This window comes from Dendrobium catenatum, unplaced genomic scaffold (assembly GCF_001605985.2).
Source record: "Dendrobium catenatum unplaced genomic scaffold, ASM160598v2 fragScaff_scaffold_1125, whole genome shotgun sequence".
Taxonomy (NCBI): Eukaryota; Viridiplantae; Streptophyta; class Magnoliopsida; order Asparagales; family Orchidaceae; genus Dendrobium; species Dendrobium catenatum.
The window spans coordinates 579,271-606,152 of NW_021319587.1; the positions used below are offsets into that span (position 1 = coordinate 579,271).

Genomic DNA, 26,882 nt, shown 5'->3' on the forward strand with positions numbered 1-26,882 from the left:
TGTACCTACCAGTACCGAGCATGTACCGACCAGTACCGAGCATGTACCTAGCAGTACCGAGCATGTACTGAGCGGTACCGAGCATGTACTTAGCGGTACCGAGCTTGTACCTTAGGTTTTTCAACAATGAAGAGAAGAAATGGCGAAATCCACTTACAGGTCTTGGCTCTCTTGCGCGCAGAAGGTGCTCTGTTTGGCCTTGATTGCGAACTTTTCCTCGAATGACAGCAGAAATAATGCAAGAACGAAGGAATGAGAAAGACGAGCTCTGCTTGGCCCAGCAGAAATGACGAAGGAACGGGAGGCGAAGGCAGCGGGCTCCGTTTGGCGTCGACTGCGAGCTCTCCCAGTCCGCCCTAGAAGATTTCTTTCATGGATCGAAAAAATAGAGCTTCTCGTTCGCGGAAAAGGTTAAATAGAACTGACGATTTTATCATTTAATAACCGGACACGCGTGTCCGACACGCGTGTCCGATTTAAATTTTAATGTTTTAAATTCCGACACTCCAATGCCGTGTCGGACACGTGTCCATGCCGTGTTCGACGCGTGTCCGTGTCCGACACGTGTCCGTCACTGCATACCCTCTTTAAGAGGCGTGTCGGTGCATCATAGTCCATAACCTAAAGGCTCTCCTTCAATATAAAATAATGTAGACCATAATTTGTTGAAAAGAAGCATGTAGATCATAAGTTCCCTCATAGATCTATGACAATGATCAAAGTATAAACAAAAGTTTAAATAATTATATATTTAAGTTTTGGTTAAACATTGATATAATCCCTAAAATTCCATCAAATAAAACCTAGCTTTATTATGTCCCTTTTAAGACCATCCACATTTTTCTTGAACTTGACAGGCTCTATTCCATCCACTTATAGATGATTCATCAAAATGAGGTGAACTCCATCAAAGAATACTTTCAGATAATCTCCGCAGAGGCCTTCCAAATTCCAAATTCAATCTTCAGGTATTGTAGGGGAACTTCCTCAAAAGTCCTACCTTGGTCCATTATATTCATCATTGATGTGAGACAGACTGCTTTTAGGCCGACCTCATCCATTTTGAGGCCCAGATTAAGCCTGACTAAGAAATCAATACTCACTGAAAGCAATTCATATAACTTAAGGGAAAGCATAAAAGCACACTAAAGAGGACTACATAACCTTCCCAAGAATGGAATAAAAAACAGCTTAAAAATAAAGGTCTGCCCCCTTGGCCGCTTCAACAATCACAGCAATAGCAGTACTAGCAGTGCTAAGAAAAGGAATATACATTACTGAAAACAACCCTAAACAATGTTTCAAACAATCGAGTGAAGGGAATGTCCAGTGGCTAATAATGATAAAGCTGGACGATGGGAATCAAGACCAAATACTAGCCAATGTTTTGAAACCCAGGTCGATCATTGACTTGGTTTGATTACTGGTTCATCAATAGATTGATTCAACCAGTTAAACAAATACGTTCAACAAACCAGCCATTTGTCACTATCTCGTCTAATTATTTGCTAGTGTCGGTAGAGATCACTCGATTTAACCACCAAAACTAGGCCGCAACAAATCACTAGCTCAGAATAATTTGTCTGGTTAATAAGCATTCTACACCAAACAACCTATTCCTAATTCAATAATCAATAGAATGAACTGGCCGGTTTGAGTCTATTTCAAAATATTGGTATTATCACTTTCATCAGAGTCGTGGTCACACCACCAAAGCATGCAAGCAACTAAAAAGAGGAGATTAAGATGTTGCTCTAGAAGGCATATCTCAATCACATGAACCGTTATCAACTTGCTCATACTAGCAATAACCTAAATGGGGTGTAGCAGCAGCACATAAATTGCAAAACGGTGTGTAAAGTCGATACCATCGCAAGAGTCACCAATGCTATCAAACCAACAGCTTCTTCCCACTCCAGAGAAACTGATGTCAAGGAAGTCTTGAACTGATCAATCCATTATTTTTGACAAGTCTAATCTAGGAGTTTTGAAACCTCATAAAGCCCACCATTCATCAACACTAAGATTAGCTACTCCCAGTTCAATGCGAAAAGGATCTCAATTGACAATAAGAGCTAAATCAATAACTTTCTATTCTACCTTCCTAAATCTCAGTTTATTCTATTCAATTATACTAGTTCAAAAATGTTCCTTTAAGAGTTAAAAAGGAACATTACTCTGATCATCATACTTGGAGAATTCCTGTAATATGTAAATCACTACAAATAAATTAAGATAGTCAAATCAGAGTAAGCAAACAATACCATATTTGAGAGACAACTCTAGCTAATCTTTATCATTATCACATCTATTTTGCACCTTAAGATGAAGTTCCATGCCCTTTATTATGACCTGCTAATGTGGGGAAACCAGCAAATGGAGTAATCTTGCTCCCTGCAATAAGCTCAACCACATCCTTCAATAACACTTAGCATGGGCAATTTCGTCATTTGGGTCAAAGATGCAATATAGAGGGCCTCTCCCATTGAAACTTCAATCACTATCCCACTCTTGGAGAAACATCTATTATGTACCATGAATTATAGGTTGCTACTGAACATTGAAGCAAGACAACAGTATGCGAACTTTCTGGATAAAAAACATGGCATCTTTGCATGGAGCTCAACAGGCAAGCCTAGCAATGACTAAAAAATAATAATTCTTTGGATAAAATGACTAAAATGATCCATCAATTCTTTGTGAGAGACCAAAATAGTCCCCAACACTTTTGAGGGACTAATTTGGTCCCTCAACTTTTTAAAATGGGACCTTTTTGATCCTAACATTCAATATTGGAGTTAATATTGTTAAATATAAAAGGGTAGTTAGGTCATCTTTTTAGGGGTTTTGAGGAATTTAGAGGATGTAGACAATGAAGAAAAATAATCACAAAAGATAAAAATGACACAAATCAAGTAATAGAAATCTTAAAAAGATCTCCCAAAATTCAAATCAGTAGAGTTTAGCATAAAGAAAATTTGGGGGAAAGGGACAAAAAAAATTAAAACTAAAAACTTCATTCAAATAGACTACAATTTGTTGAGAACATCATTACAAACAACAATAAAATGCCCAAAATCTATTGATCATTGTTTGCCCATTAAAAAAAGAAATAGGCACAAATCACGTTCTCACAAGCTTAAGGTCCTTATTTTTCCTGAGATAGATTGAATTTTAAAATTAACCAGATTTCCCCTGAGAGTAATATCAGGGTTTATTTAGATCTGGATTATACTTCCCATGAACACAAGCCTCATAGTTAATTACCCTACTAACGTATTAGTAGAGCAGTCTCGATTAAGGATGAAATGTATTTAATTTATGCAAGGACTGAAAATGTTCAATAGTGTTTTAATCTTAGTCATGAGGGATGAAGGTACACCCGATCAAGATCTCATGGTTCCATCATCTCGGGTATACCATGGGTTTTAGTTTACCAACACTAACAAGTATTGATTGTAGTGTCCAGAAAATCTGATTAGTAGTCATATGTTGCTTCCTCTCAAGGATCCCGAGTAAACTAAAGTGGATATATGTATTAGTTATTTAATTTGGGTAGGGACTTATGGCGTCATTTAGAAGTTGCCCATAATTTTAAATTTGAATTGGATCTCATGGCATCGTTTAGGAGTCACCCGTGTTATTGGATTTTGGTAGGGGCTTACGGATTTCATTTGAAAGTAGCCTTAATGACGGGTCTTACAGCCTCTATTAGAGGTGGCCCAAATAGAGGGTCTTAAAACTTAGCCCTATATACTAAGATGTTCGATGATTTTGGATGTTTAGGTAGGTTTTATGGTTTCTGAATTTAGAAGTTGCCTAACAACATGTCTTACGACCTAGCCCTATAAACTAAGTGGCATGTATGGTGAGGCTTACAACCTAGCTCTATAGACCAAGATGATCGTGTGAGGGATCTCGGGTTATTTATTACCTAAGCATTTTCCTCAAAAGTCGAATTTACGGCTTCTATTCTAAGTTGTCGGGTGTGTTAATCAGGATTAGGGGTTAGATCATTTTTGCCTAAAGATTTCCCCTAAAGTCAGATATATGGCTTTCATTTAATGTTGTCGGTGTGTTAATGAGGGATTAAGGGTTAGGTCATTTTTGCCTAAAGATTTCGCGGGCTTGGAGAATCGCGAGAGAACGAGCCAGAAACCATAACCCTGATTATTCGTAGGCGTAAGTCCAATTTTTCGTTTCTTCCTTCCTTTTATGCGATTGAGGCAGTAGTTATCTCAACGACGTGGGATTGTGGTGTCGTGGGATAACAATTTGCAAATCGATTTGGTTGTGGTTGGTTAGAGGTCAACAATCATTCACTCTTTAGTAATCATCATAGCACCTATTTGTTGATGTTTCAATAACTCGTATTATATCTCTCAATAAAATTTTTAAAGCCAAAGAATTATTTTTACTTTTCAATAAACTCGCATTTTCCAGATTTGGAGGCCGAGCGCGCTTGATTGACGATGCTCCATCGAAGTACATTTCTCATACTCGTAGCATCTCCTCCTCTTCAACATTCATGATCTGTTTGTCAGGTAGATCATCGTTGAGTGGTGAATCCGCAGGAATAGGATGTGCAGCGAGAAAATCCGCCAGCGCCTACCCTTTCACTGCCTTTTGTGGGATATATATAATATCAAACTGCATAAGTATTACTGCCCACCTTGCCAAATGACATGTCAACGCTGGTCTTGTCATCAAGAATTTCAGCGGATCGATCTTTGATATCAATGTAATTTTATGAGACAGCATATAAAGGCGGAGCTTCTGAACTGCGAAAGTTAGAGCCAAACAATGCTTCTCAATTAGAGAGTAGCAAATTTCTGCACCTATCAACCTCGGCTGATGTAGTAGATCGCATTTTCTTTGTCTTCTTCATTGTGCTGAGCCAATAATGCTCTTAGGGACTCTTCTAGTGCTGCCGTGTACAATATAAGAGGCTTCCCCGAAATTGGCCCCGCAAGAATAGGAGGATTCAACAGTCGAGGCAAGGGAGGAAGAGATTTTTGCAAAATATTATTATTATTATTATTATTTTGAAATAATAATAATAATCATTATTATTATTAATATTATTATTACTATTATATTTAATACTAACAATATTAATAATAATAATAACAATAATATATAAAAAAGTATACCTAAACTAAGAGATGTGGAGGGGATCGAGCAGAGCAGGAGGCGGATGGCTTGCGGGTTAGGGGAGATCGGAAGCTGGGCGTCAGCGCAGGGAGAAGGTAGGCGCGGGATACGGAAGAGAGGGTTGGGATCGGAGGATGGAGGGAGCTCGGCTTGGGGAGGATAAGGTAGGCAAAGCTCTCTCTCTCTCTCTCTCTCTCTCTCTCTCTCTCTCTCTCTCTCTCGACTGGAGAATCCAAGGGGGACAGGATTCTCAGTTGGCTGGGTTTGGTCAGGTAGAGAAACTGGAGGAGGGATCGAGGTCAACAGCTCGGGTTGGTGTAGATTTGCTCGGTTTGGGGCTACTCCTGTGATTGCCGGCGTTTGTAGGAGGAGAAAGGGTCAGGACTTGACCGTAGATGGGGGTTTTGCAAGGGATTCGAAAGTTTTGTGGGAAAATCGGAGAAGAGGAGCCAGGGAGATCGGAGAGCAGGGGAGAGCAATCGAGCACCAGGAAGAGGGCTAAGGCCTAGTTCCTTCGAAAATTTAACGATGTGAGCACGTCGTGCGGAGTCGTGGCGGATGCAACATCGACGTGTCAGCAACGTGGGAGGAGCGTCGTGTGACGTGTTTCGGCAGAGAGCAGGTAAAAAGAGAAAAAAATTCTCTTTTTTTGTTTTGGGTATTAGATACAGGTCAACAGTATGTGTATTGACTACAGGGAATTGAATAAAGACATTATCAAGAACAAGTACCAATTTTCAGAAATAAATGATGTATTTGATCAACTTGCTAGATCTTATGTATTCTTAAAGATTGATCTGAGATTTGATTACTATCAAGTGAAGGTGAGAGAAACTGATGTGATGAAGACAACTTTCAGTACTCGATACAAATACTACGATTTTCTTGTCATATAATTTGGGGTGACTAATGTACTAGCTGTCTTTATGGATTTGATGAACAGAGTATTAAGAGATTATCTGGAATAGTTTGTGATTATTTTCATAGATGAAATTTTGAAATATTCAATTTTTCAGGAAGATCATGCCAGACATTTGAGGATTGTTTTGGAAACTTTAAGGCAGCATCAACTATTGGCAAAATTCTTCAAATGTGAGTTCTGGCTGATGAGTATAGCTTTTCTAGAGCATGTTGTAAGTAGTGCTGGTATTTCTATTGATCCCTAATAAATTTAAGCAGTCATTGATTGGCTGAGACCTGTTAGTGTGTTTAAGATATAAAGTTTCTTGGGTATGGATGGATATTATAGGAAGTTTGTGAAGACGTTTTCTTAGATTTCTGCATCTTTGATGAGACTGACTTAAAAATGAGTAACTTCTGTCTAGACACCGAAGTTCAAAGCTACTTTTCAAATATTGAAGAATTATTTAACTTCTGCTCTAGTTTTGGAGCTTCCATCTGGTACAGAATGATTTCATGTATTTAGTGATGTTTCACTAAGAGGTTTGGGATGTGTTTTAATGTAGTATGGTCGAGTAATAACTTGTACTTCAGGCTAGTAGAAGCTACATGAGAGGAATTATCTGATACATGATCTGGAACTTGCTATTGTAGTTTTTGCTTTGAAGATCTAAAGGCACTATTTATATAATGTCAGGTGTGAGATTTTCACTAATCAGAGTCTGAAATACATATTCACTCAGAAGGATCTGAATTAGAGGCAAAAAAGATGGCTTGACTTGATCAAAGATTATGATCTGACTATTCAGTATTAGTTTGATAAGGCTAATGTGATAGCAAACACTTTGAGCATGAAATCTTCTAGAGTTTCATTTCTTCATCTTACTTTCGATGAGTACTTGAGACGAGATATGGAGAGATTACGGTTGAAAGAAATTTCTTCCCTTGATTAGGATTTTGGTAATATTGGCTCAGATAACCAATCAGCCTTCTTTACAAGAAAAGATTCAAGAAGCTTAGAAGCAAGATGCAGAATATCCGAAGATTGATCAGATCAATTCTGGTAAAAGTTTTTGATTCTAGTGTTATTTTTGCAATGATAGACTTTGGGTTCTTATTTTTGGATATCTAAGGCAACAGATTCTACATGAGCCTTATTATTCAAGCTATATTATTCATCCATGAAGTAAAAAAATGTACTGAGATTTGAAGGGTATGTTTTGGTGGCCTGAATTGAAGGACATAGCGAAGTTTGTATCGAAGTTTGTGGTCTGTCAGCTAGTGAAGGCAGAGCATCAGCAACTGCGAGGTCTTCTATAGTCGTTACCTATTTTAGAGTGGAAATGGGAAGAGGTAACGATGGATTTTGCTATGGATTTTCCATATCGAGGCAGGGGCATGATGCTATTTGGGTTGTTGTCGATCTGCTGGCAAATTATGCCCATTTCATTCAGATTCGACAGACAGATCTGGTGGATATGTAAGCACAGATATATGTCAAAGATATTATCAGATTGTACAGTGTGTTGAAGGTGATTGTATCTGATCGGGATGGTAGGCTTACCTCCAAATTATGGAGAGGTATTCAGCAGAGACTGGATACTAAGTTACACATCAATACGACTTTTCATTTGCAGACAGACAAACAGTCTAAAAGAATTATTCAGGTACTTGAGGATCTTTTGAGACTGTGTTTTAGATTTTGAGGGTAGTTAAGAGGATCATATCCCGTTAAAAGAGTTTGCATATGACCATAGTTATTAGTCCAGCATAGGTATGATTCCTTACGAAGCTTTGTATGATAGAAAATATAGGGCTCCTTTGACTTTAACAATGGTGAGAGATAGACAAGTGATAAATTCAGCCTTTATGGATGATACTACAACAAAGATCCTTTTGATCAGAGAAAGGTAGAAATCAGCACAAGATAGGTAGAAGTACTACAATCTGAACACAGGTTGGAGGAGTTTTAGATTGGCGACCTGGTTTATGTTACAGTCAACCCTATGAAAGGTGTTAGTAGATTGGGAGAATCAACAAGCTCAATCTAAGGTACATTGAACCTTTTGAGATCATTGAGCGGATTGGTGGTTTTACTTACAGGTTATTATTACCTGATCATATGTCCGATATACATAGTGTGTTTCATATATCTTTATTAAAAGTGGGTATCTGATTTTAAGAAGAGATTATCTGTTGATGATGTTGAGGTTCGTCCTAATCTACAGTATAGTGAAAAACCCGAAAGAATTTTGGTACATGATATGAGAAAATTGAGAAGAAAATAAATCTATATGGCCAAGGTGCAACGGAAGAACAGGACCGCTAGATAGGCTATTTGGGAGAAGGAATCAGATATGAGGTAGTTATATTATGGGTTATTCTAACTTAGTCTGTTTTGAAAATATTAAGGACGACATCTTTTTTAGGAGGGTAGATTGTGAAAACTTGTAAAATTTTAAAGATTTTTTTTACCTAAAACATTCAAAAATTATTTCAGGAGTTATTATAAATTCAAATTGCAATTTGTATTCGTCGTAGCATAGATATTATTGTGTTTTAGCATCCCAAATTTTGTCAAAAGTTTTGGGCACCGATGAAATTTTTTTTAGAAATAAACTCCTATCAGTACAAGTGTGATTTTTGGGACCATTACATAGCCATTTTGCAAACCTATTTCACCAGAATATTCAAGAAATGGTTAGCTAATTTATGTATATTTTTTTGTAATTTTTAAATTTTCAAATTTGAAGGTATAAGAATTTAGATACATTTTATATTAATATTAAATAATTAGAATAATAATATTTTATTACAAAAATAAATATATAAAACCATAATGGATTTTTTTAAATGTTATTCTCGTTTTTCATTAGACAATTTCGACTAACAGAGAAATGGAAAAAAGAAATAAGGAAAAAAGAAAGGAGAGAGAAGGGGGAAAGTTCGAATTTGGGCGACTTCAAGCAGTATTCGTTCATCAGCGCAGTCGGGAAACTTGCTCATCTCGAGGTAAGTCACATTATGCTCATCTCCATTTTTAAAAATACATAATATTTAGCGAATTTTCTAATTAAAATTTTATTTTCGTTAACAAAAAATGCGGATAACTTTGCACTGGTAAAATTTTTATAGTATAACTTTTTATATATTATAGAGATTACGATTATGCACATTTTGAATATTTTCTAAAAAATTTTATAACGGGAGTTTTAAAACTTATGGGATTTTTATTGAATAAAAAATTATCTATATGTTAAAAAATAGTGTAGTGCAATAAAAGCCTTAAAATATTATTTTACATGATCCCTTATAATTTGGTAATTTTATAAAAATATGCATTTTTGCCTAATAGGATTTTATGTTGTCTACCATTATAGAAAACTGTAATTTTGATACATGCTCAAATACTCTTTAATTACTATAATGTGATGATATATATTCATATGTGATTAAATTATATATGTTGAGAGCAATAAAAGGCACAATATTTTAAAATTATGTCTATGTCAGGGAACATTGTAGTGACTATAAGGCATGTTCTGACAGCTATAAGTCATATTTTGATGGATATAAGCCATATTTAGCGCCTAATAGGGGTGCAAAATTAGGTTTCGGGTCGAGTTCAGGTTGAACCCGGAACTAACCCTAACCTGACCCGGGTATGTTAACGGGTCAAAAATTTGGACCCGGACCCGACCCGTCGGGTTGCCGGGTTGACCCGACCTAACATAGTTGAGGTTCTGGAAACGGCGGAATAGCAGGCTACAGGCGGCATGCGAGCGAACGCAGACTGGAGGGAGCTAGCGCGAACGCGAGCGGTCAGACGCGGAAAGCCGCAAATAATCGCAGACAGGCGCGGGCAGCTTCGGGGGCGCGTGAGCAGGTACGAGGGCAGTAGGGCGCGGGCAACTGCTGGCAGGTGCTAGCATGCTTAGGCAACACGGTCAGCTCATTTTAAACGAGCTTTCGGATTGACCCGACAACCCATCAGGTCAACCCAAACCTGACCCGTTTTTCAAACAGGTCGAATCCTAGAACCCGATCCATTTTGAAATTGGGTCGGGTCTAACCCGGAATTTCTGGGTCGGGTTCGAGTCGAATATTGACACCCCTAGCGCCTACGATCATGTTCTGATACTATAAGCACAAAAGGGAGTCATAAGGGACCAGAATCCTTTGAGATTTTGTCCGGGTCTCAAAAATATGACATGAACTGCTATATGATATGCATTGCAATTTGTTTATCTGTTCAGTATTATTATTTAAACAATTGGATAAATGTTATACTATTATTATATTTTTCAGTACAGTGATTTATTAGACTGCATTTAATTACTTTTAAATATTCAACAAAATTTTCAATAAAAGAATTGAAAATTTAGATCGAATTGTGTGGCCTGCTAAACTGTTGTAGCTCATTGTAGTTTTGCTTTTAGATTTTAGGATCTGGGAAGAGAAAGAAGATTGTAAACTAGCATTTCAGGATCAGATCTGAGGTTATAATTATTTTGTTAGTTTGATTGTTGTACAATCATAGCTAGTTAAATTTTTAGTTTTGTAGCTTTTATATGTATTCATATACTATAGTGTAGATAATTATTTTGATGAAATGAAAGAAACTTTGTAGATGAATTTATTTTCAGTATTTGAATATTTTAATAGCTTTGTAGTTTATAGTTAATTCAATGAATATTATAAAAAAATTTGAAATAACTTTAAAATTAGATCTTGCGATTTATCTGTCACAGCTCAACACAATAAGCCTTATCCTGGTCAGAGTGGGGTATGACAAAATTCATCCAAATTCAAGACCAAATGTCCTAGAAAAGCATACTCAAAATTATAATTAAAAATTTTCAAAAAATTATACCAAACATCAAATGAACTTCGATTTCAATGAGTTTTGATGATTTCAACCTATAGTAGAAATGAGCATCTTGATGACTTCAATGAGTCCAAAATTGCACGAATTTCAATTTTCTTGTGCACCAAAATGGCCTAGAAATGAAAAAAAAATTATAAAAGCAAGCACAACTAACTATTCCACTTCTGTGACAAGCACTTAAAGTGACTTATATGTCACCAAAACTGGTCAACATGTCACCACCTGACCGACCGGGCAACACCATCTTCAAAAATATCTCGCCAAAAACAGGCATGTCAAGTTGACAGATTATAATGAAATTAGCAATGATCACGTGCAATTCATCTAAGAAAATATAGAAATATAAACTTCGTGAAGATGGATGTAATTACATCATCCACCACAAACAATGTAATTACAAGCCATTTATGATGGATGTTGTCTCAAAATGGAGTTGTCAATATTTTTGTCAGCCCAAAACTTGGGATAGAATCTCCCCATGATTATTATAACTCCTATAGGCCTTCGATTTATGAACCATTTAATACATTAGTTTTCTCTTCTCAAAACAAACAATTACATACTAATATTTTTCGACAATGATAAAATTAGATGCTAAGGCTTCTCAGAATTATTCAAGATAATCTGCTTGTCGAATTTTTTATTCATCAACTCTATTTGACTCATGGCATTGCGAGTTTAAAAAAAAGTATCTGTTACTTTCCAATTGAAAACATTGTGGGCAAAGTTTGCCACCACATTAGGAGACAATCTCTACAAGATAAGTATTTACATTGTTATCCAGATTTCTTTGAATGTGGGAAGGGCAAACCATTGTAATCATGGAGTTATACTAGTCGAACTATCTCTGTTGGACAAGTCCCCGTCACTTTTCCCTTTCTATGTTTTCAACTTAAAAAATTATGATCATCTATGCGCCAAGCTCTACGTTATTGTATGTTTACAGAAGCTTCATATAACCATAAGACATTAAAATCATCTCTATTATCACAAACTTTCCAAAACACAATAAAGATAAGCAATATAGGAAACAAATTATTTTGGTCATTTTGTGTTAAATGGTCCAACAATATAAATCATCAAATTTAATCCCCATCAACTTTATCAAAGAAATGAAATCGGTTATACCTGAGAAAGTGTTCATACAAAAAAAACATATAAAATCACCAATTCAGATAGTGCTATCAGACAGTAAATCATGCATGTGCAAAATTTTCCATATACATGCCTTCCAAAAAAGAGATGGATCAATATTGTACATTATACCATGAGATTCTCAATTCAATTATGTCCATGATTATAGACCATCCAGTGTCATAATTTACTCCCAATTAACCCAACTGGGATATTAGTTTTGTTGACCTACATGCTATACCCAAAGAAAAAAAAATGAAAATGAAATGTATACCTGCTGCAATCCATCGGGTCCACGAATATTGCCGGAAATCCCATCAAAATCACTGTACAGGCGGCGCCGTTCCGAGAATCCTGCTCAAAATCTGCGATCTTACCTCGAACGAGCGCCCAGTCTCCTTTAAATACTGACCCAAAGCCCCTTCACTCGGGGGCTGCTTCTCCAAACCCTTCATTGTTGTTCGACTCTCCTCCTCCTCCCGATCCTTCTTCCCCTTACTGTAGCCGCGATTCCTGTACCAAACCCGACGCCAGAACTCCGGATCCCGCAAGCCTCTTTCGTGCCCTTCCTCCTCAAGCTGAGAGAGAGAGAGAGAGAGAGAGAGAGAGAGAGAGAGAGAGAGAACCCTTACCTTGCCTTCCTCCTCCCCCCTTGGCTGAATCCCTCTGTCCGACCTCTCTTCCCGATCCAGGAGACCGACACCTCACGGCCTCCTCTTACCCAGCCCCAAGCCTCACACCCGATCTCCCTCTCTGCCTTGGCCGATCCATCTACCCGACTCCAGTTCTCTGGACGGGATTCCCCCCTGCCTGCTAGATCGGAAGTTATAATATTCTGATCGGAAGCAACGCAGGAGCTCGCTTGTGTGAAGGTAATTTTCTCCCTAACGCACAATGCTTCGGCAAAATCCAGTATATCCGCCGAACCATGGTGATTTAGGGCTGGTTAATGAGAGCTAATTTAACTCTCTATTAGGTCTAACCCTCTCAAATTCATCCTAATCCAACTTAAATCATATACAAGTCATTTTTTTTAATTCAAATTAATTATTTTTAATTATAATTAATTATTATTATTATTAAATAATTATATTTAATTAAAATTAATTATAATTAAATATTTGAATTATATTTAATTATTACAAATAATGATTTATTTTAAATTAAGATATTAATAATTAGTTCGTAATTATAATTATAGTTAATTAATGTTAATAATTAACTATGATTATTTAAAACTAATTATAATTAATTATTTTAATTTTAAATTAGTCATTTTTATTATATTAATTATGATTAGTTATTAAATTATAATTATTATTTTTAAATTTTAATTACTTCTTAATAATTATAATTAATTATTATTATTTAATTAATTATAATTAAAAAGAGAAAGAGAAAGACATGCAAGTGCTCTGTTTCTCCCTCGATCCTCGTGTCGACATTACAACCTTGCGAAGGTATAATCTCTCTAACCCTAAAACTTTGAAAATCCATTCCCGGTGCTTTCAATGCGGCGAACGACCAACTCATGCGCTTTTCTCTAGCGTGGTGAGAAGGGAAATTCGTTGCGATGCTCGCGACGGGACAGGTAATCAAAACCCCATTTTCAGCGTTAGTGTCGGACCGGAAAACCAACTCATGCACGCTTTTCTCTAGCGTGGCGGGAAGGGAACCCGGTGCAACAACTACGGCGGAGGTGGGGTCAAATATAAAATTGCTTATTTTAAACTGGTGCCCGCAACCCATGCACGCCTTTCTCTGGCGTGGTGGGGAATAAAAATTATTACGGCTGCGGTGTCCTCGTTTGAGGGCACCTACCGTGCACGCTTTTCTCTAGCGTGGCGGGAGGCCAAGTTTTCTGTAGTTTTCCCCTAAACGGGGGAGACGCCGGAAGGCTGCCGAAATTTCGGGTAAACGCAAGATTGTACTTGGGACAATTTGGAGCTTTACTTGGACATTGATTGGAGCATCAAATGGACTTAATTCAAACTCAAACAATCTAATAACTTTGAATGCAAACAAACAAGAGAATGATCTCGAACTCAAAAGAGAACAAAACTTGGACTTGAACTCAAGCAAGAATTGAACAAAGACTCAATCTTGAACTTACAAGAAGGACTCAAGGGACTTTTTGGACTTGAACTTGTGCATTCGGACTTGAACTCATACTTGGTTTGGAAATCAAATGATGTGAGCAAAGACTTGAATCAACCTTGAACTATAAGAAACTCAAATCAAAACTAGAACTTGAAATGAACAAAGACATGACTTGGACATTTAAACTCAAACAAAGATTTGAGTTGGACTACAGTGGACACTGAACTTGAACTATACAACATCAAAGAGAACATGAACTGGACTTGTAATTATAGAGAGCATAATCTAATGTCTAATGCTAAAATCTCTAAAATGAGAAGTGATTAAACATATAAGTATGAAACTCATGCAAAACAAAATTGATGTTTTATCTATCATATGAGAATGATAGTGATCAATTACAGCATTTGTATTCATCACGTGATTAGTCTACAAGCACACTCAAGAGGCATACACTGAACACAACAACAAATTCATTGTGAATTATAGTGATTCGTATGCAATAATATGTCTACAGTCGACAACAAGGAATTTCATTAAAATATCAAAGGGCCCTCCTATATGTTACTAATCATGAATAGAGATAAGGAATTTGTGTTCATAACCTATCTACAAGAGGAAGTTACTGAAAATACAACTCAATTACAAAGTCAATGCTTGAATTCTTTTGAACAATACCATGATTGCAATCAATAATGCAAGCTTTTCACTCAATATCAAGAGACTTGTAATGAACACACTGATCTAATTACATGTGCATACGGAGATTTGATCCCCTTTCGAAGAATGTGGAAAATATGTGACGAGCAGAAGTTCAATCGTAATTTGTTTACAAGCAATGATCCATGGTGGATAAAAATCCTACATCTCGCTTAAAACAACTAATGGTATGAAGATCAATGGCTAATCAAAAGATTCGTGATTGATAAGTGATCAAATACCTGACTGCAAATTAATGTCAATACATCCCCAACCAATTCGAAAGGAATGTACAACATAAATGCACTAATATGATCTAGGTGAAGCCTGAAGGTCTGGTATATCCACAAAGTATGACGAATGCGGAAGTCAATAAAAATCACCCATATCATTGGCAATGGTATTGTGGAAAGAATACATGTATGTAAGTACTGAAGTACTACGACAAATGCAAGCTTTTACGAGCTATCGTAGAAGACCCATCATGTACCCATTGCAATATTCACAAGCAAAAGTGCTAAAAGGGATTCAACAAATGCAGACATCTACAACCAAAGCAGGAGACTCGTTAGTGCACTACAATCCACCTGCATAAAGCAACGAGTAGTGCACGACAGTCTACCTGTGTGAAGCAGCGAATAACTCTATTCAGAAGCTGCTACGCCCCACCACCGGATCCGCAACGTTCTTGGAAGCGGACAAAAGGCGTTTCACAAATATTCCAAGAATACCCCCACATGTGCACCGTAGTTTGTATACACATAGGTACACTAAAAGGGGTAAATGCAACCACAAAACCTGCATGGGCCCCGGCGAACGTGTTATAGAAATACACGTGACGTTTAGGAATGCTGCGCGGGTTATCAAATTTTGAACCCGATCCTCCTAAGAAGATAAAAGGAGTGGACAAGGTTCAATTATAAAATGCCCCCAAACACCCGCATGGGCCCCGGCGAGCGTGTTATTGGTACACACGTGACGTCTAGGGATGCTGCGCGGGTTGACAAGTGAATTCAGGTTCGAAACTGATCCTTCTATACGGGTCAATAGAAGTCGACAGGGTTCGAACCAACAAACAAATATACGACTGTGGCGACCGTCATATTTGTCTTAATATATTCATATTAGGCCTTCAAGGCCTATAATAATGAGAATTCACTATCAAGGGCACGAAGCCTACAAAATCCGATCCTCGATCAATAGATTGGTCGAGTTGACAGGGTTCAATCTACAAAGAGAAATAACCCCTAACACCCCGATGATGGTCGTGTTGAATGCAGATCTCAACCGGAGGGGTTCATAAATATTTTTCAAATGCCATTCCAAATACTCAAAATTTCATCCAAATTCCCATAAAAATCCAGAAAATTCTCAAAAATTCCAAAAATATTTAAATTTGAAATTCAACCCATTAATCACTTAAAGCAAAATCCATCCACTCTCCGCAACAGTTTGCCGGGGTGGACAAATCAAAATTTACCTCAGCTCATAAAAGAGCTAAATGCCTAGTCGAAAATATCACTAGGATCCATTCTCAAACAATCTCCTGCCAGTAAGGACGTGGTACATGTCCTCTAACCGGCGGTTCGCCGCCAAATGGCACCGCAGGATAAACAGTTATGACCCGGGGCCCTCTGAACCGAGTGGTTTTGCCGCCAAATGGCACCACGAAATACCGGTTATGGACAGAGCCATTACGCTCCTTAGTGGCGTTAAATCCTTGAGATATGAATCAATAGGATATGATCGATAGGGCACAAAGCCCTCTGTTACCTAAGGTGGATTCAAATTTGTCCCCTTAGACAAACATCCAACCCAGGTCTACAAGATCCCCTTGGACGAAGCAACCCATGACTGCCGACAAAGATCCTTCTGTCAGGTTGGGTCGACTACCTCCTCTAACTAAGTAGACCAGGGACCACGATGACCCGGGACGACGGAACCATAGGATTTTGATCGGGTCCATCATCCATTCCCCCACCATCCGCTTTAAGTTTAAGATGGTGAAAATTTCTATTTTAAATACAAAACTTTCAAATTCCCAAATATTTCAAATTTCCAAAATTCCATATCCATGTTGTTACTATATGCCAAATAACACGTATATTCTACGTATCTGATTGACGACTAGCCTTAATCGAAAGTTCTCTCTAGCGATCGAGAGGGGTAATTAACTATAGGGGCTTGCGCCTATAGGAAACCAAAACTCATATCATAAAGTCCTCACGAAATGAGGGCGAAATCTCTGGGTAGTGTCTTATCTACAAACCCATCTGCCTTCCAAAATTTACCTCGGAACTTATTCAGTTAAAACTCCCTCGCCGAAAAAAAGCAAGAAGAGCAACGAGCGGAGGCCGGGGTCGAATTTTCGGAGCCCACAGTTTTAGAGGAGACCATAGTTTTCGCCATCATCCCTAATGGGCATGTTGGCCAAAGACAATTTCTAGTCGTGAAAAAAAAAAAAACATTATATAAACAAGATGTCCAGTTAACCTATAACTAACTTCATGGATTAGTTTTCATTCATGATACATGGCATTCGCCATAGATGTCACAAAAGCAAATAAGCCTACTAAAATTTCTAAAAGGTTGTAAGATGCTTAGTCAAAATACAAAGTTTTATCATCTTGCTCGACACATATGTAGTACAAACTACGATCTGATCATAGAGATCTGATCATAGAGAAATGAGAGTGTTGGGATGGATATTAGGTAAAACTAAATGAAGATAAAGTGCAACCTGATAATGGTAAGGAAATTTGGGAAATAATATAAACTAAAGGATATGGCGAAAAAAATAGAATTATGGCTAGGCACATGCAATAAAGAGTAGAAGAAGCACCTTTTAGGCTGGACAGTAGCACCTTCTGTCAGGACACTTGCATTAATGCTAAACAATTAAGACTGCAAAAGAGAAAGTACAAAGCTAACAAGATGGTAGTATCCTAAAGGATCCAGCTAACATTAGAAGTTAACACTTTATTCAGATCTTTGTAATGGATAGAGAAAAAAGAGTTCATGAAGACACTAGAAACTAGGGACAGGGCGTGGTGCTGCTGCTGGTAAGAATATTCCTACCTACTAAAATATTTGATGTTTTTTTAAATAAAATAAAGATCATGATGTTAAACTTATTGAGGTATCAGAGCTTAAAACTTCAAAATTGTAAACAGAAAGTATGCAGATCCAGCCTACAGTAATCGAAGCTAAAAGGGTTTATAAAGCCTAATTAGATTGGTGGACCGAGTTCTTGCATATTTAACTAAGATAAAACATGTCTTCTCACTTTTAATAATTAGTAGCAAAGAAGGGGAAATGGGTGGAAGGGTTGATTGTATTCAGTAAAAACTCAGTTCTGAACATGGCCATATAAAAACTAGCAGATCTGTTACCTTTATCATTTTGTACACACAATAAACTGATAAGACATAGCCTAATAAATTCTGCAGGTGTCCTCTCCAGGTTCGAGAAAAAGCAGCAGCTTCCTGAAATTATTCAAAGCAATGTTTCAAGTGAGAGATGAAAGCAACTTAATAAAACCCACTTTCTACGGTGCAAGGCAAGAAAGAAAAAGAAGGATAATGAAGCTCTAGAGAAATAAAATTAGAATACTAAACATCATGATCGCTAACACATGAAAAAAAATTAAAAAGTTTATTTAAATACTAGGCAAACTAAAAAATTCTGTTGGTAAAATTTAGCATTGATGCAGGTAATATCAGTTATGCGGTGATGTTGCAAGTGGGAGACCTCACAATCACTAGTTGAAATTTCCAAGTTTAACATCATTTAGAAATCTCAAAGTTTGGTTCTGTTTCACCCATGAATTGAGCCCAACAAAACAAGCACTGCTATAAGAATGAAACAATGTATAGGATGCAGCAATATAGCGTTCTCGAGCAAAATAAAGCAAAGAACAAAAAGCTACCAAAACGAATTGCTGGGAAAACCAATTACGTTTGCAATGAATAATTGTGTTCTTAAGTACCTTTGCTTGATGAAGCTCGAATATTTCAAGGAATAGCTGCTTGGAAAGCTCTTCCAGTGCTTGTACCTCTGCTTCCATGCTTTTAATATCTACAAAACACCAAGATGAACAAGAAATTTTCTTAAGTAATAAGCAAAACATCAGAATAAAAAATGAATTATAGAAGAATATGAATAATAAGTACTATTTAAATACTTAGTAAATGCATCATCCACTTGTAACAATTGTTCAAATAAGTACTTTACAGCAGAACGAAATAAAATCAAAGCTGGGAAGAATCAAGTCCAAGACAAACATTACCTTGCTCCCTCTGATCTTCATGCACGGATCTAACAACTGTTCCAACAAGACGTCTGATAAAGGATCTGGCTTTAAGTTTCTGCAGCAAAGTAATTCCAAGTAAGATACCTGAACTTCATGCAGTATGATGCAATATCTTCTTATAGTATCCCCCAGATGAAAGGAAACATAAAACTAAAATAACAAGCGTATCTTTTCATGCTTGGAATATGATTTTTAATAGAAGATACAACAGCATGTGCGTGAACAATATTTTTATTATTCTTTTTAGTCGAATTTATCTGGATATCACTACACTGAAAGACAATATTCTAGCCAATATGGATTCACCTTAGTTAGAGGAGGAGCTTATACAATCGTTGATATCAAGAATATCTCAATATAAGCACATGAAACCACCATGGCCACTTGCAAAAAAGAAAAAGCTCCAGAAGAATCATCCACCGTAAAGAAACTTAGTGGTTCAAGCATTTCTAGCAGTGATTTGTTATGCTTGGTTAGCTGATTAAAAGTGAAAGATTTATTGGTTTATTCTTCATTGTTAATTAATCCTTTCACCAGCAGAATAATGGAAAAGCTCATGTTACCAAATTTGATGTTAAATGTAGATACTCAGAATTACGAAATGTAGGAGGCAAATTCAAGTTTAATAACCAACACAGAATCATTATCATCTTAAGGAAAAAGTCTGCACACATGTCACCAAATTTGATGTTAATTGGCGATACCTAAATGACTAATGGAGGCAATTTCAACTTTAACAACCTAAACAGAGTAATTATCTTATTAGAAACAAGTTTGCACAAAAAATTCTTCTACGCAGAGGAAAGAGAAGGAGAAAATATTCCTTTTGCAGGAATGGAAAAAGCAAAAGATAATCTAGAACATTCCTGAAACTTTTCGTAATGCTTAACCTGAAAATTTCAGATGGTTCAAGCAATCCCAGAATCTGTGTAGAGAATGAAAAACCCTATAACAAATTTATTCTTCATAAATTAAGGCCAGGTTCTTTCTTTCCTAGAAGCATCTTTCTGGATTCAATTTTTAAGATAACAGGCACGGTAAAAGGCTATTGATTACAAATCATTATTTGAATTACTAATACTAAGGTTTTGAGAAATATGCTATCGAAGGGTGACCCCAACAGATGTGAATATATGCAAGTTTGTACTCAAGGTGAAGTAACATGATTGAAATCATCAATGGTGGCAGGTACCTCCTCTGATCCCTGTATTCTCTCCATCTCCATTTGGGATAAGACAATCTTTTTCTTCTTCATGATGCATGTCTCTATTGATTGCATCAATTGCCTTTCCAAAGCTTTAATATCCGACTCCTCAATCTCCCTGTGAAATCCAAGCATACAAACTCTCACCTAGAGTTTGGAGAAAAAAAGGAATATAAACATGCAAGCAGAACATAATATGCCACTAATTTACGATATGACATAATTGATAAAATTAGAATAGAAAATTATGTTCCATCTCCAATATAGGATTTGAAACTTACAGAGCATGTCATTTATTTATGTGCTGCAAAACAGTTTAGAATTTAGGGCTCTTAATACAACTAAGATGACATGAATGAAAATAGCTCACAAAAGAAATTAGGTTTCCGAAATTCCAGGCCACTAAATAGACAATAACTCACCTTCTTTAGTTGCAAATCAAAAAATATGAGAGTTACAAATCAGCGATGATATAAAAATTGAATAAATTTGAAGAAAATTAAAGAGAAATTTAAACCAAGTGAAATTAATGAGCATTTGAATTTTAAAATCACAAGTAATGTCTGAGTTGTATGAATTTTGAATAATTCAAGAATCCTATTAGGTCAGTAACAAAATATTTAGAACAAAATGATACAAGAAAGAGTTCATAAAAGTGGAGAATCAGTAGCTCATGCTTATAAAGAAGATCACTTCCTTGTATCTTGCTCAAAGAATCACAAATCTAACGTGCACATGAGATAGAACAACAACAACATCAAGCCTTTATCCCACTATGTGGGGTCGGCTACATGAATCCTTTTTCTCCATTGTGTCCTATTAAAGGTCAAATTCTCGTTTAAATCTAATAAAGAAAGGTCATTCCTAATATTTTATAACCAAGTCTTTTTAGGTCTGCCTCTACCTCTATTTAAAATTGCGCAATAAGAAGCGCGCCTCTGCTCAATTTGACCCAAAAACGCCTCGAGGTTTATGCAATTCCTCTCCTGGCAGAGGCGTCCGCCTCACCTGGTCTAAGGCGCGCCTCAGAGGCGCAATTGCGCAATTCTGGGTGAGGCGTACGCCTCATAGAACCGGCCCCACCCACTTAAAATGAAGCCTTTTCTCCCCTTAATCCCGTACGGCTTCTAGGTTATCCCGAAATTTTCCTTCCCGCAGCCTGTGTTCGCGAAACAGAGGGGTTCCAGCACGGTCGGCTTCCCTTCCCGCCGCCTCTCTCCGGCGAACTTGAAGTGTCCGGCCGCCCTCTAGGAGTACTCCACAATCGATTTTAGGTTTTTTTTTTTTGTTTAGGGCTAGATTTTTCAAGTGAAAGAAAATCTAGGGTTTTTTATTTTTTTTGTGTATTTTTGGATTTTGCTTTAGGAAACATGGTTAGAGGCAAAGAAAAGGCGAATACGTCATTACGGCATGACCCTTCTTGAAAATATAGTGTGCAAGTTGACGTATGTGTATTTAAAATGCAATTTTTGTGAGAAAGTGGAGAAGGGCGGAGTAACCCGCATGAAGGAACACTTATCATGCTCTCATAAGAACGTAGCACCGTGTGCAAAAGTGCCGGACAATGTGAAGGATGAAATAATTGCTTCCATGAAGAAAACTACCACGGCAAAACACTTACAACATGAGCAATTTGATGAAAGGGTCGAACATGGTGCTTACTTCGAGAGCGAGAGTGGAAAGTGCTCTTCCTCCACTATACATAATAAAGGTGCACGGGGTCCTATGGTTCAGTATATGACTAATCCAAGAGAAGATAGGAAACAAGCAGAGATGATGCCTGCGGCCGGTACCAGAGAGGGTCGGCAACAGGTTTGCATGGATATTGGGAAGTTTTTTTTTTTAGAATGCCATACCATTTAGTGTTGCGACATCGCCTGCCTAATTCAATATGCTGCGGTCTGTAGGGTTGTATGGGAGAGGGTTGAAGGCACCATCCATGTACGAGTTGCGAACATGGATTTTGAAGGAGGAGCTGCATAACACAGAGCGGAGCATTGATGAGATTAAACGGACATTGATTGAGGCTGGTGTTACCATTATGTCAGATGGATGGTCTGACATGAAGAGCAGGAGCTTGATTAACATCCTTGTCAACAATCCCTACGGCACGGTGTTTTTACGATCAGTGAAGCTTCAGATGAGGTTAAAAATGCTTCATTTATTTTCAATTTATTAGATGGGGTTATTGAGTAGATTGGGGAGCAATTGGTTGTGCAAGTGATGACTGACAATGCCAGTGCATACAAAGCAACTGGTCAGATTTTGATGGAGAAGAGGAAGACCTATATTGGACCCCCGCGCAACACATTGTATAGATCTCATTTTGGAGGAACTTGGTGACTTACCTCAGCACAAGAGCACTCTTTCTAGGGCGAAGAAGATCACAAAGTTCATCTACAACCACTCATGGGTCTTAGCCTTGATGAGAAAGTTTTCAAAGAAGGAAATCATTTGCCCTGTAACCACTAGGTATGTTCTTACATTTGTGCACTGCAAATCATTATCAATTCCTAATGTATGTTCTTACATTTGTGCACTGCAAATCTACAGGTTTGCCACATCGTATTTGACACTGCAGAGCCTGTTGGATGTGAGACAACCTCTGGAAGCAATGTTTACATCAACAGAATGGCTTAACTCTGCGTGGGGTAAGAAAAGTGAGGGGAAGGAAATAAGAAAGATAATTCTGAATAATAAATTTTGGGCTACTGTAACCTATGTCATATTGAGCACAAGACCCTTAGTGCAAGTACTACGCTTAGTGGATGCCGAGAAGAAACCAACCATGGGTTTTATTTATAATGCTATGGATGAGGCCAAGGAGTTGATTGCACACAACTTGGGAGGAGAGGAGGCAAGTTATAGAGAGATTTGGGATATCATTGATGCTCGGTGGGAGGTACAGTTACACCGTCATCTACATGCAGCGGCATATTATCTCAATCCTCAATTTTAATATTCAGAGAAGAAATCTTCAAACCCGAAAGTGAAGCTTGGTCTGTATCATTGTATGGAAAGACTAATACCGGAGCAGACAGATAGGGAGCTTGCAGATTTACAACTTGTTCTATTTCGGAATAAATAGGGTTTTTTTGGTCTGAATGCAGCAAAATCAACCATTGCCAAACGATCTCCATGTATAGTTATTTTGGTAAATACAAGACACTTTATTCAGTTATGATTATCTTTTTTCTTCTTGAAAACAGTTGAATGGTGGATCCAATTTGGTGATTTCACCCCTGAGTTACAGAGTTTTGCTGTAAGAGTGTTGGGCCTCACTTGTTCTTCTTCTGGGTGTGAGCGAAACTGGAGTACATATAGTCAAGTGCAAACAAAGAGAAGAAATCGGCTATCAACACTCAAAATGAACTCCCTCGTATATATTATACACAAAAAGAGGTTAAGAGATAGGAGGTTGAGGAATAAGGGGTTGAAGGATGATGAGGACCCGTTGGTGTGTGATGATATGTCATCTGATAATGAGTGGTTCATAGATGATGAGATAGATTTGCCATTATCAGACTTACAGCTAGAGGATCTAAGTGTGGATGTCTTGAGGAGCGAAGAAGATCAAGTAGGCACATCCACTAGTACCACACCACACACATCCACTAGCTCTGCAGCACAACAATCAAGTAAAGGTATTCCACAACTTCTTATATGCTATTGCATTATATTTATATCAAGTGAGCAATTAACATGATAATGAACTTTTCTCTTATTGAACAGGATAGAGAAAAGTGAGTCATATTGAAGATGATGATGATATGTCATTCATAGATATAATTAGAGAAGAAGATTCCCTTGAAGACTCATTTAGTAATGGGATATGATTGCATTTTATATGTTCTTTGTACTTTGGGGTTTTGTTAAACTAATATTTTGTACTTTGGAACATGATTTTATTGCATTTATTTTCTTATTTTCCACTATTTTCATATATCATTTAGATGTTTTTATTGTATGATAGAATTTAGCTATTATTACCCTGCTAAAACCCTTAAATTCTTATTTATGCAATTTTGCGTCCGTGAGGCTTACGTCTCACACTGCCTTGAGGCTTACGCCTCGCCTCATGGACAAAAATCGCTCGAGGCTTAATTACGCAATTTAAAACCTTGGCCTCTACCTTTCTTAATATAAGTCAAATCTAATACCTCTACTCTCCTAACCGGGTAATTGGAAGGCAGTCGTTTTATGTAACCAAACCATCTAAGGCGACTCTCTCTAATCTTATCTTCTACTGGAGCTACTCCAACCTTTTCACGTATATGCACATGAGATAGAAGCTAGAATAAAAAAAATTTAATGAGTCAAAACAAAAAAAATTACATGTTTCATAAGTCTATTCATAGATTTCTCATCCTACACTAGTAGATATGGTTGGCACAATGACAGACCAATTCAGCTCCATATCATGTCAAAATAAAAACCTTGACTCCATCTGAAATATTAAGTCAGAGGATGCAGAAAATCCACAAGTATATATCATCTAAAGTCACCAGTAACAACAAGTTAGTAATGAGTAGATCCCATGAAAATCCTCTAGCAACAGTAATCCAAAACTACAAAATATGCAGGTACGGGAACAAAACTACAAGTTGGGTACAAAAAATGGGGATGAAATCTTGGAAGCATGCCAACGCTTATTAATTTCTCCTATAGAAAAACTTTTGATCTAGGGTGATTAAATATCTAGTATTTCTAATGCAACAATGGATGATATGTAAAATGAAAACCCAAAAAAAAAAATAAACAACCATAAGTACTAATTCATAATTTTAACAAAAACATATCACTTTAATGTAAGGACAACAAACACAATTTTTTCATTCTAAGAATGATTTAATGATGATCCAAAATCTAAAATTTTAACAAGAAAATATGGACCAACATCAAATTTCACCAACAAATGTATTTGCCAAGACAAGATATCAATCAAACACAAAACCAATAGCTAGGCACCAAAAAAAAGAGAAAACCTATAAATTTTATTTTTCTTTGATGTTCAATTTTAAGTAGCCTAAGGTCCTATTCATAACCTTCAAAGACCCATAAAATAAGAATTTTCCAAATAAGTAAGGACAGAGGGAGACACACATAAGGGCAAGAATGTAGTTGGAATAAGAAGCATAAGACAAAAACAACACCGAACGGGGAAGGCAAACTACAATACATAGTGGAAAGCAACTGAGGTGGCAACAACAGTAGGGTGGCGGGAGATGGCAAACTAGCAGGAAAGTAACCTTATGACAAAAACAATAAAATCGGGAAGTAGATAGCAGGGACTGGAAGTAGAAATGAGAAGAATGTTAGATGGGCATAGGAAGGAAATCCAAACTGCTGATTTCTGTCAATTGAAGGGCAGATTTCCCGATTTTTATTGTTGTCCATGATCCGAGTATCAATGACGGCCAAAAAGGTAAATGCTTTGGAACAACATCTTGAAGAAGAGATGAGTCAAATTAAAGCAACGGTGGAGGACAGGAATTCCTCAATGGAAGATAAGTTCTCTAACCTAGAAGAAATGGTGAAAAAGGTGTTGGATCTTCATAACCAAATGGAGGCATTAGAGGCAAAAATGTCGATAGGATGAAATACACATTCCAGCAGTCATAAGGATGATCACGATGTGGAGATCTTTGAAGGAGAAGAAAGAAGACCTCCTCTAGAGCCTATTCATAGGGAGAAAATAGATAAAAGGTATAGGAAGAGGTGTGAATATGTCAAGAACGAGTGAAGAGATGCTGATTTTGAAAGAAGAGAGGCTGAGTATGAACGAAGAGGTGCTGATTTTGAATGAGGGAGGCAAGAGCTTGAAGAAGGGTTTGGGTATGAGCATGGAAGGGAGGATCAGGATATTTGGGGAGACCACCCACTTGGAGAAGGAGAAATTATGGAGGAATCAAGGGGAACATAGGGGATCTGAGGGTAAGGAAATTGAAGATACTCGTTTTTTAGGAAAAAAATGCACATGAGTGGATCTACAATGTGGATAGATATTTCGCCGTCAATGGGTTAACGGAGGAGGAGAGATTGACAATAGTCGACCTGTGTTTGGAGGGGAAGGCATTGGCATGGTATCAGTGGAGAGACATGAGACAACCCATACAAAGCTGGAGAGAGTTCAAGGACTACTTGTTGGAATGTTTCTGAATTAGTAGAGGAGGGGTTTCAATGAGGAGTTTTTTGCCCTGATGCAAGAAGGCTCAGTTGTAGAGTACGTGAGAAGTTCGAGTACCTTGCTAGCCGACTAGATTGGCTTTCTGAGATTGTGCTAGAGAGAAACTTCATGAAAGGGTTGAAACCAAAGATCTGAGCAGTAGTTAGAGTGATGAGGCCTAGTGACTTTGGAGAGGCTACGGAGCTAGCAAAGTTAGTGGAGGACCAAAGCAGTAGCTCAAGAGGTTCTTATAGAATGACCACCATCATTTTAGCACCAAAGGGGCTGACACTAGGTAGCCTTTGAGAGACCTCAAGGAAGAAGC

At 37.4% G+C, this 26,882-nt stretch overlaps 1 protein-coding gene across 1 annotated transcript in view; it reads right to left on the reverse strand.

The window, feature by feature from the left end:
• Positions 1 to 26,882, reverse strand: part of LOC110115701 (GPCR-type G protein COLD1) — a 79,066-nt gene that overhangs the window by 31,209 nt on the left and 20,975 nt on the right. The window contains exons 5-8 of the mRNA XM_020849015.2: positions 20,380 to 20,509; positions 19,164 to 19,242; positions 18,864 to 18,952; positions 18,268 to 18,360 (exon numbers count right to left, since the gene is read on the reverse strand). Coding sequence (XP_020704674.1) covers positions 18,268 to 18,360; positions 18,864 to 18,952; positions 19,164 to 19,242; positions 20,380 to 20,509 — 391 coding nt within the window. The remainder of the gene's footprint in view (positions 1 to 18,267; positions 18,361 to 18,863; positions 18,953 to 19,163; positions 19,243 to 20,379; positions 20,510 to 26,882) is intronic.